Genomic DNA, 12,135 nt, shown 5'->3' with positions numbered 1-12,135 from the left:
GCTAGAGTACTAGAGTATGTAGGTATACACACTTCTGAAAAATGCACTTTTATACACTTAAAGATATTTACAGAACTTTAATTCAATAAATGTCTTATTTTATGGAGGAAAACATTTTTTCCTCTATTCTTTGGATATATATGTTTGACAAATAAAAAACTGGGAACCCCAGTGATAGTTTTAGGAACCTCTTTCAAAAGAATGTGTAGATATAACCTCTATTAATCCTAAAACTTTTGAGGAATACTTAGAATGAACTTTGGACTTAAGAAAATAAATGTATTGTGGATTAATTTCCTGTGAAATTTTAAAGCACTAAATAAAATGTGTTTTTAATATATATACATATAAATGGACAGAGCTGAGTGAATGCATATACACAGATGTGCCTTGCATGTGTATATATGTTGTATGTATATGTATATATGTCAGAAAGTAGTTTTTTTAACACAGATCTTTCTGGATTTGAAGCCAACTCCGCTATGCTTTGCTGCCTCTCTTAAAATATCAGTTGAATATTATTCTTACAACTTATATGAGTAATGTAAGTATCTAATGAAAATGTAGCATGGTGTAGTAGAAAGCCAAGGTTCAAGTCAGCTGTGGGATCACATGTAGGTCTTTTAACTTCTCACACACCTCAGCAGTGTTCTCTTAGAAGTAAAGTTGCCTTTATACGTTTGGTAGAGCTCTGATATTGTCACTAATCAAATCACAGATCTGGGTCCGCTAGTCCTTTCTCCCCCCAAAAAACAAACAACTAAACAATGTTTTATTGTTACAGATATGTTCTTTCCAGACATTTCTACAACCTTTAGAGTTGTATTTTATTTTTGGAGGATCTTTAGTGAATGAATGAAAATATAAATTGTTAAAACTTTAAGTGCAAACATTTTTGCTAGGAGTCTTTTTTGCATTTATTTTGGGTATGAAAATATTGTGGCTTTAATAAATAATTATACTTGTTTCCTTTTTTGTTTGAGTGTTCTTTTTGTATATTGGGACTTTTAGGGTCTCAAATAATTTATGTTTTTAAAAAAAGAAATGGAAATTACTTCCAGAAAGAGATTATATAATTCCTTCACTTCATGAAAAATACGTAAGCAAATGTTAAGAAGTTTAAAAATGACCACCGCTCTCTTCCTGTGACAGCACTGTTGGTACAAGTTGTTCTTCATTGGATGGTCTCACCCTACAACACTCTGAACAAAATGGAATGGTCGTGGACTGGAGAAAAAAAGGCTGTGTTCTGCAGCACCCAGAGCATTGTACAGCATTAGTAGACCAGGTTTGTGATCTTTTCTCACCCACATTGTTAGTTAAAGATAAAATTGCTATTCTTCTAGGACATTTATCTGGTAAGAAAGTAAAATTAAAGTGACAGTTTTTAATCAGACATTTTATCTTGAAAAAGAACATTAAAACCCTGATTTTACACAAGAAGATGCAGGTCAGGCTTTATAGTAGTTAGTATATAGAGTATATAACGCTATGTAGTGAGAGTGAGGGACAGCCAAGGGAGAATCTGCACAAATTGCACATGACCATCTATACTATAATAGAACTGTGATCTCATTAGCATGAATACACTCCCTCTGCTGGTATGAATGGCAGTTTCTTTGTACCTTTTCCCTGTTGTACAGAATGTCTCATGGAGGAATCCACCCAAAGCCCTAGAAGTCTTTATTAAATTATTTTAATGTCTCATTGTATACCCATCGGTGACAGGAATTTTGAAGCTGATTTGAAGAAGGACATTCTTTTATTAATACTTAACCTTAGTTTATTAACACCATTTAATTTTCATAAAATAAAGAACATAAATGTAGAGGTAACCATAATGTATTGGAACTGATCTCAGAGCCAAAAAGACCTCTTTCAGGTCCTCCCCTGGCAGTGTGACTCTAGGCAAGTCAGCATTCTAACTCTTTAAGGCGGGCTGTACCTTACAGATGAGGCACCAGCTTACATTGGTAGAGAGGGAGTTTTCTCTTTCAGAAGTTCTCTTTTTTCAAAAAAGTCATAGGCCTAATCCCTATCTTTTAAAATGTAGGACAAAGCAGAAAACTTCTTAGAGACAGATTCCTTATTTAAAAAAATGATGAATGAGAAAGAACAAAATCAAGTGTAATTAGTCCAGTTTTCAGGATTGAAAATAGGGAGGCCTATGACAATTGAAAGGATGATAGGAAACAGTATTTCTTTTCTTTACCAGTAAAAATTAACTTTGGGAACAGGTTTTGTTCAGTACTACTCCATATTTAAAAACCAAAGTACAAGTATATCAAGTGCATCAGCTAGTTTTGAATTCTGTAATATGGGTTGAACTATTTTTTTTCAAGGTGACAGTAACTTGTACTTAGAAAATAGAATAATTTTTTTCCTTTGCCCTAAGTACTAAGGCTTTAAATTCAGTGACTTGTAACTTCCAGACAAAGTCAACAAAAGTCAGCATACTTCTCTTAGACCAGCCTTAGCCTTTTACATAAGCTGTTAATTATTTTGTTCATCTTTATTTTTGAAATAAGATTCTTGGTGAAAGAAAATGAAACTGATTTAAGAAGGGAAAACATGGGAGGTTGGGTGGTGAGGGGCACAACTAAGAATATGTAAATGTTTTGCCATTGCAAGCTAGATTGTCCATGGTTATCTGATTGTGATTCGTCTTCTCTTTTCTGATATGTTGTCTTGATATTCTTTTAGCATGCAGCAGACAAATGGAGTTTATCTTCATTAAGCAAAAAGAAAGGAAAACCCCAAATAGAAAAGTAAGTTGAGTTTTTTATTGCCTGTAATGAAGAATGTACATATAAATCAATTGTACCTACTAAGTGGTAGAAAATGTAACTCATGTGTTACTGTAAAACCTAGTATTCTTTAGCTGAAGTTCTAAATACTTTAGTTTGTCATTTAAAGGTATCATTAAGATAATTGTATAGGAATGGTTATAGAAAACAGTTATCCCTCAAGTAAATTCAATGTAATGTACAGGGGTAATTTTCCACTTGGTAGTTAGAGGTTGTGTGTTTATTTGTTTGGTTTTTTGTGCATAGCATAAACAATCATTAAGAAATATTTGTAATGTGTATGAACTTTAATTTAGGGAGAAAATTAAGAAGACAGATAGTAGATTGAACAGTAGAACTAATGGTGTTAGTGTCTCCACACCCCAGCATGTCCATGGAGGCACAGTGAAAGGTAAGAGTCTGTTTTGTTTTTGTTTTTAAACATAAAGTATTAACAAAAATATATGTAGTGACACAGAAATAAAGCCAAGGTTGTACTTAACTTTCACAAGTAATCCTGCCTGCTTAGTTCTTTTTAAGAGACTAAACATGTCCATGCTTATATCTAATAATTTAAAGGTCTATATATTTGTGTGTTTTTGTTTTTGTTTCATACATTAAGCCTTTTTTACTGACTGCCAATTTTCCATTGATCAATCATTATAGTTTCCTTTAGTCCTCTAGTCTATACATTGATCCAATTGGTGTGCTCCCTCTACTGGTATCCACTGTCTTAAAATTCTTATGTTAAAATAAATTACTAAAAACAGTCTTCTACACATATGGACCTTTAACAAAGATTGATCCTGCAGTTGGGGGGTTTTGTTCTGCAAATTGGTTGTTATGTTTATTTGTTTGGTAATATAGATTTTTAAAAGTAGTTTGAATATATAATGTTTAGGGGAGTTGAATACTAAGGAATGTCACATTTTTTTCCATTTTAAAAATAATTGTGTGACTGATAATGTAGACTAGCTTTGGAGACAACCATGTTCAAACTAAGAAGTTTGTCTTAGCAGCTTTTTTTAGCCCTTGTAATGACCCTAGGATTCCCTATCCCACCTTTCATTTCCCAGAAGACAGGTAAGTTGTATTTTTTTTTCATCTTAATGTCTTGTTTTTATGTTACTTCATTTTCAATTAAGAATAAGAGAAGAAAAAATAGTTAAACACCATTATTAACCAACACATCAAAAGCATATGTGGTATTCTGAACCCATAGTCCCTCACTTTTGCAAAAAAGAAAGGTACATTTTCTCATATTTTTTTCAGGTAGTTGTCATATGTACACAGTATCCTATTTTGGTTCGTTTGGGGTTTTTTTGTTTCCATTTATGTAGCCATTGTGTATATTCTTTTCTTGGTTCTGCTCACTTTGCATCAGTTTTGTGTGTGTGTGTGTGTGTGTAGCTTCTCTGTATTCATATTCCTCATTTCTTATGACACAGTGACATTCCATTAAGTTAAATGTTTTCTGATAGAACAAATACCTGATGAAAAACTTGAGGATTTCCTGAGACTTCCTTGTATATCTTTTCATAGTATAGGTAAATGGTCCTCTGCAAAAGTCGTAAGTACTCATCTATCTCTTCTTGATGTGAAAGTGACCTGGGATTCTCAGAGGCTGAGCCAGGGGAACACAAGCTGGAAAGAATTAGAGTACAGGACCAGTGACAGACTGTTGTCCAAGAACCAACCTGTTTAAGTAAAGTGAAGCTCAAAACCAGAAGATTGGTCAAAAAAAATTCTCAGTAGTGTGTCCTCAAACAGTGACAGTGGTGAAAAATGGGCCAGAGGATGCTAAGAATCAACTGTGTTGCTCAACGGCTTGCCTGAACAAGTTGCCCTATTACTAGAGATACTAAACAATATCCTTTTGACATTTTCATTATTAATGAAATCAGAAGCCATGAAGAATTTGAGACTGAGACAATTCAGAGTCTCATCAAAAAGTGCAGAGTTGGGTGATCTTCCTGAACCAAAGGCAAGAAGAAGTGTGATTTCATGGAACATTCAGTCATCTGCCCCATGCATTGCTCATGATCATCTTCTGCAAATAAATAATGTAGATCTTTGCAGTTTGTCTAAACATCTGTTTCAAAGGATGAAAAAATAGGAAAGTTCTGTGAAGTGCTTACTTAACAGTATCTTTCAGAATATCTTGATATTTTTTTTAGTGACTTCCATACAAATGTGGGCAAAAGAGAGAATAATGAAAACTGTTAGAAAATACAGTTTAGATTAAAACATACACACACAGACACACACACACACACACACACATTTTTAGGCACCACTTCTTAATATCACTGTTATTTTGTTCACATAAAGAAAACTGGTCTCCAGAAAACTTGGTGTGAGATTCAACTAAGCCAAATAACCTAAGGCATTTATGGATGAAACTGGAAGACAAGAAATTGATTTGGAATGAAAGTACTTATGTTTCCATAGCTATCATATTCTTTTGGGCAGCAGTGGTGAAGCCATTTAAGGAGCAGTGTCACTTCTGAAGTCTTAACAGAGCAGTTGGACCTCACCAAATACATAAAAAAAAATAAACCTATGCTAGAGATGATGGAGTTTTAAAGGCACTTAGGAATTTATTTTCAAGCTATCTGATGGATAGTTGTTAGCAGCTACTGGCCTACTTTATCATCCTTTAAAGTCTTCATGGAAAATATTCATACATGGAGAATATTCTTAATGAAAATATAAGAAATGGAACAGAGGTAACCTTTAGCTGACAATTGTAGTCCACACCTTTAGTCACCTGACAGGGGTGTAGATAATTATTTTACATCCTATTATTTGATCATTTCAAGAAGATTTTACTTGTTAGAACTAAATTATAGCGGTAAAGACCCTCTTCAAAAAGATATAATATCAGACAAGATTCTGTCCTAGATAAGAATACAGAGATTACTTTATTCAACAGAGATCACTGATTATTATTATAAGGTGAAGCATAAAACACGTCAAATGAAACATAAAACAAGGAAGAAGATCCATACTTACCAAAGGCATTTTCCAGTTTCAGAAACTAGAATCTAAAAAGGATTTTACATTCTTTATTAAATTTTTTTAAATTGAATTTGTTATTAATGGTGAAATTCTCCAAATGTTGCCATTCATAGTTGAAGTAATATTATCGTTGTTTATCATTAACATGTTTATTAAGCACACATTTATGTGTGTCAGGCAGCATTTTAGGTTATGAAGATAAAAATATAAAAATGGAGCATTCCTTTCCCTCAAGAAACTTGCCTTCTGCTGAGGGAGGCTTGTTCATACATAAGTAAATGGAGATTGTAGACAGACTACAAAGTGATTTGTAATACATAGTAGGGGGAATCAGGAAACCTTTTTTGAAGGAGGTGGCACTTGATTTGAGTCTTGAAGACAAGTGGGGGTTTCATGTGGGGATAGAGCATTGCAGACATGGGGGACAGCCTGGGCAAAGGCATAGAGTCAAAGACAGAATGTCTTTTATAGACAACATAGCACAGGCTGATTTGCCTATCATTTAGAAAATGAGGTGTGCAGAGCGGCCAGGTGGCTCAGCGAGTAAGAGCACCAGCCCCAGTGTTGAGAAGACCTGGGATCGAATCCGGGCTTAGACACATAGCACCCACCCAGAAACACCTGGCCGTGTAACCTTGAGCGAGTTACTTAACCCTGATTGCTTTAAAAAGGAAAATGAGGTGGGGATAGGAAGAAGACAAAGAAGGGTATGGTGAGTAATCAGCCTAGAAAGGTAGTTTGGAGCAATATTTTGAAGGGATTTAAATGCAAACAGAAGATTTTGTATTTTATCCCAGAGGCCCTAGGGAGCCACTGAAACTTCTTGATCATACCTGCACTTTAGGAATGTAAATTTTACAGTTATATGGAAAATAGAAAGAATGGACATGGAATGTCCATTAGGAGACCATACCAGTAGTCCAGGCCAGACGAGAAGTTATGGTGACCAGAGCTGGGGTGTTTTGTGTGTAGAGAGACTTGCTATAGGAGTATTGAGTTGGAAGGCATAAAATCTCCCAGTTGATGGAATGATGTGATACTATGTCTGTTAGTAGAATCATCAGAACCTGAAGGATCATGAAGAGATTGGAAGAAAAAGTGATAATTCTATGCTGCTGCAGATCAGAGCCTCTACAGTGAAATCTGTAATCATATCACTAAAACATCTACACAGAAAAACACAGTGTAAGAAACAGCACATTGTTTAGATTATCTAACAGGTAACCCATTTTTTAGTTAATGTCTTAGGAAAACTGTCTTGGATGGAACTGGACTATGAATTGAATGGGGCATAACAACTGGATTGTGTTTGGGGAGTGGTACTTTGCCTTCAGCGATCCTAAGTTGCCTTTTGCATCAGTCAGCAAGTATTTAGCATCTTCTGTCTCCTGGGTGTTGTCAGCTATGTTAGATAAGATTTCTGTGCCTGGAGTTAGGGAGACCTAATTCAAATCCAGCTTCAGATTTATTTTAGGAATAAATAAGCTACTAGCTGTGTGACCCTGGACAAGCCACTTAATCCCTGCCTTAGTTCCCTCAACTGTAAAAGGGTGGGTAGTGATAGCACCTACATGCTAGGATTGTTATGAGGATCAAATTGGATATTTGTTAAGGGCTTAGCACAGCACGTAATGAATAGGTGCATAATAAATGCTTGTTTCTTTATTTGTTCAGATAATGTTTGCATGGAGTTTGCATTCTATTGAAAGCCTAATTTTTTTTAATACCAGTCTTTTGATGCAATATGGCTATAAATCATGCAACACAGTTACTTCATATCGATGTCGTAAGTGATTTAAAGGACATGGAAAGCTATAAAGAGTAGCTAGAAGCAGGCTGTAGCCTGTAAACAATGGTTTTTTTTTAATATGAAATATAACTCAACATGAATGTACACATTTGACCAAGATAGCTGCCTGAATGGAGGCAAGCAGGTCAGTTCCCATAATCTATTCTAGTGAAAACCTAAAAATAGTGCCACAATCAACTAATGATCAAGAAAATGAATAAGAAACTGCAGAAAGTTATTTTATCTATGCCTGAATTGTACAAGAAGTCAGCCAGAAACCCACAGGCAAGGGGGGAGGGAGTTCACCAAAAAAGCTAGTGTTAAAATGACATAAAAGCCTCTCACTGTGTGACTAGGATGGACCAGACTTTCCTGCAGCTTTCAAAGCTGGAGGTCTTGATAGTAGAGGGCTCCCACTAGAAAGCCCCAGGCTGTAGTCTGAAACTCAAAGCTTGGGTCTTGGAAGGAGCTGTGAGCAGGAGTTCTCAGATAAAGACACCCTATGCTTGAGGTTTCCAAGATATCTGTAACATTCTCCAAGGTATCCCTAGCACTTAGTCTGGAGATGCCACAGAGGGCCCTGGAGATCCAGCATTCTGAACATTAAAGGTCAGGGGGAACCTAAAACCTACTAAGTATCTGAGAATAGATACTCTCTATAAGGGTGGAAGTTAGCATAGGAATTTAGGTAACCCAGGTACAGACAAGCAAAGAGGGAAGGTTAGAAGAATGAGTCAAGGAAAACTCTTATGATGCCAGGGATGCCCAAGGCACAAACCCAGGAAAAACCAAGAACCACAACATCTAAAAGAAAAACCTTGAAGAAAAAACATAGATCAGTTAGAATTCTTAAAAACAATGAAGCAAGGGGTGGCTAGGTGGTGCAATGAATAGAGCTCCAGCCCTGGAGTCGGGAGGACCTGAGTTCAAATCTGGCCTTAGACAGCTAACACAAAAACTAGCTGTGTGACCTTGGGCAAGTCACTTAACCCCAATTGTCCTCCCCCCTCAAAAAAAGCAAAAGAAAAACCAATGAAGCAAGAAAAGATCTTTAAAATAGTTTAAATGAAATGAAAGTTTTGGAACAAAAATATAACAGCTTAGTGCAAGAGATACAGAACGTTGCCATATTTAGACTCCTTGAAAATTAGGATGGACTAAGTAAAAATTATTTTACACTAGACAAAAAGAAATATTAAAACAAAATCAAAAGATTAAACCAATAGGAGAAAATATTAAGGTTTCACGTGTCAAAAATAATTGACCTGAAAAAGAGATTAAGAATAATTTAAGACTTAATGGTCTACCAGAAAGTCATGACCTTCCTCAAAAAGAGGAACTTGGCTATCAAAGGAAAAATATTTTGTGAAAGAGTTTATACAGTGTTTAGCAGCTACCATTTTAAAGGAACAGAGCTCATGGTATATAGTAATCCAAAAGCCAAAAGGCATATAAGCAAAAATTCAGTCAACATTTATTAAACACCTACTGTGTGCCCAGGCACTGTGCTAAGTACAAGCCTACAGCAGAAAGGGGACAAGGAATGAATCTTTATGAAACGGAAGACTTTCAAGAATTCCTGATGAAAAGATAAGAGCTGAATAGGAACTTTGAAACATAAATATGGGAATAAAGTAGAGCATAAAAAGGTAATACAAATGAGGAATTGGAAAGGACTTTTCGTTTCTAATTGGGAGAGACCTCTTCAGGGGTCAGAGGGATTCAAGTAAGCAGGCGAAGGAGTGCTTTGGATATGTTTTGGTAATAGAGGAAAGGAAAGTGGGAGGATAAACTAGAGAATAAAGGGAAGGAATGAGGGAAATTATTACCACACATAATTGGGGGACACATACAAAGGAAGAGAAAGTGGGCATTACTGAAACTCCTTAACTGGTCGGAGCAGGATAGAGCATACATAAATACCTACCAAACCAAGAGTTTGATGTAGAAATACATTAAGTTAAATAAACATGAAGGAACAGAAAGGGGGAAATAAGGAGAGGAGGGTAGATTTTGGGAAGCCTTAGTCATAAGCATATAACAAAATCAAAAGTCAGATTAAGGATTGAGAAGAGGAATTTAAAAGGAAACAAAAGGATAAGACCTTGTGATTGGAGATCTGGGTGAGGGGAACAGAAGGAGGGACAAGGGAGCAGAAGTTGATTTCATAAAGCACATTTCTATTTCACTACACTGTTCTTTTCTTTGTAAAGAGTAGGCAGGAAGCAAAGAGAAGAAAAAGTATGATAATAAAATGGATGGAAATACACAATTAATGACCATGAATGGGGATGGGAATGAGACAGACACTCCCATAAAATAGAAGGCAGTAAGCAGAGTGGATAAGAAAGCAGAATTCTACAATTCACGTAACAGCTTTATGTAAGAAACACTTTTGAAACATACAAAATTCTTTATCGAGGCCTGGAGAAAATTCTGTGATGTTTTAATTGAACTAAAGGGGGAGGGGAGGTGGATGGAAGGAGGGGAATTGTAATCATGATCTCAGAAAAGAACAGGAAAAATAGACTTTATTAAGAAACAGGGAAACTACATTTTGCTGAAATATACGTAGAATTGTAAATTGATGCCTGACTTTATTTTGTATTATTTATCAAGTCTTATTCAATTTTCTATGTATTAATGATCAAGTTGCTGTGTATTAGTTATTCTCTATATATGTGAACTTGAACTCTCTGAACTCCATAAGTTTGTAGCTGTTAATCTCCTATTTTGCAACATAAGCCACCCTCCACCCACTAAGTTCCCTCTCAGGAGTTTCCAGCCACAGGGTCATCATTTATATCCTGATCTCTTAGAATTTACTAGCATGTAAACTGAACATGTCCTATTCTGTCTCAGCAATTGTCATCCATGGGACTTCTCAAAGGATGTTAGTCTATTTGGTGATAAACTGAAGTAAATTGTGGTTTAAGTGACCTTAGCACTGACCAGTCAGAAATGAGCTATGCCTCTGTTGTGCCATATTGATGTCACTGTCTGTTTTCTTATATGTGACTGTAAAAGAACTACCTTGATTGTCAAATGGATCCTTGGCAATTGAGGAGCCTTGGATCCCATTTATTGGCAATTGCTAGCTTTGCTAATAAATTGATTGTGCTTAGAACTCTATGCCTCAGTTTCTCTTTATCACAGATTTTTATCACGACAGATACCATGGACAATTAATCTAGAGTAGTTAATATAATACTTAAAGGAAATACTGAACGTGATACAAGGAGAAATAGATGATACAGCTATAATAGTGAAGGAATTTCCGTGTACCATGTTTAGAACTAGACAAAAAGTTCATAAGAAAGAAGTCTGTAAATAGAATTTTACAAAAATCAGATATCATAGATTTTTTATTTTTTTACTTACATAAATTGACTCTGGATTAGGCCATAAAAACATCACAAACGTGCAGAAATATTAAAAACAATCTTTAGTCAATGGTCATTGAAGAAAGCATTGCAACATTCATTAGAGACTAAATAATGCCATCCTAAACAATAAGTGTCAAAAAGCAAAATACAGAAATGACAGATAATTTCATTAAAGATAATAGTAAGACAAGATACCAAAATTTGGGGGATGTCTAGACAGTCCTTAAGGCAAAGTTTTTATCTTGAAATATTTTTAACAAAGGAGAAAAAACAGCTGAACAAGTTGGTGCGTTTTTTTTGAAGTAGAAAACATTTTAGGGGTGGCTAGGTGGTGCAGTTAATAGAGCACCAGCGCTAGAGTGAGGAGGACCTGAGTCAAATCCAGCCTCAAACAATTAATACTTACTAGCCTGTGTGACCTTGGGCAAGTCACTTAACCCCAATTGCCTGCCTTCTACCCTCCAAAAAGCAAAAAAGAAAAAGACATTTTAAAACCTTGCTTAAATGCCAAAACACAAATTCTAAAAACAAGAGATTAAAAATATTGAACATTTGGGGTGGCCAGGTAGCACAGTGAGTAAGAGCACCAGCCCCAGAATCGGGATGACCTGGGATCGAATCCAGGCTCAGACACTTAGCACCCACCTAGAAACACCTGGCCGTGTAACCTTGAGCAAGTTACTTAACCCCAATTGCTTGATAATATTAATAATAATATTGAATGTTTTAAAAACTGAATTAATAAAAACTAGGGACTGTTTTGTGGTGTTTTTTTTTTGAGAGAAAAAAACCAAAATATCAATGAATTATTAGGCTAATTTTACTTTTAACCAGAATGAAAAAAGAGAAATCAAAACAAATGAAAAAGAAATAAAGGATGTTATTAGAAACTTTTAGAAATTTTTGTATGAAAATTATATGCAAATAAAATGACAAATGAAATAGATGAGCATTTACAAAAACATAAAATATCCAGATTAAACAACTCAGTCTTAGAAAAAGAAATTGAAGCCAAAAATAAATTCCCAAAGAGGAAAACCCTGGGACCAAGTGGATTTGCATGGGGGGAAACAAAGAACAATTCCAGTAGTTCAGTTGGAACATTTCTAATATTTTCAAGCAAACTGCAAAAATATGTAATCTTACCAAATTC

The 12,135-nt window shown here is 35.3% G+C and overlaps 1 protein-coding gene across 1 annotated transcript in view; it reads left to right on the top strand.

Moving 5' to 3' along the window:
- Positions 1-12,135, top strand: part of ZCCHC2 (zinc finger CCHC-type containing 2) — an 87,030-nt gene that overhangs the window by 64,104 nt on the left and 10,791 nt on the right. Inside the window, exons 9-11 of the mRNA XM_069100245.1 lie at positions 1,153-1,288; positions 2,704-2,768; positions 3,104-3,198. Coding sequence (XP_068956346.1) covers positions 1,153-1,288; positions 2,704-2,768; positions 3,104-3,198 — 296 coding nt within the window. The remainder of the gene's footprint in view (positions 1-1,152; positions 1,289-2,703; positions 2,769-3,103; positions 3,199-12,135) is intronic.

Source organism: Petaurus breviceps, unplaced genomic scaffold (assembly GCF_028583685.1).
Source record: "Petaurus breviceps papuanus isolate PSGF00001 unplaced genomic scaffold, PetGlider_PUasm1.0 38, whole genome shotgun sequence".
NCBI lineage: Eukaryota > Metazoa > Chordata > Mammalia > Diprotodontia > Petauridae > Petaurus > Petaurus breviceps.
The sequence above is the reverse complement of the archived record's forward strand: the minus strand, read 5'-3'. Positions and strand labels throughout refer to the sequence as shown.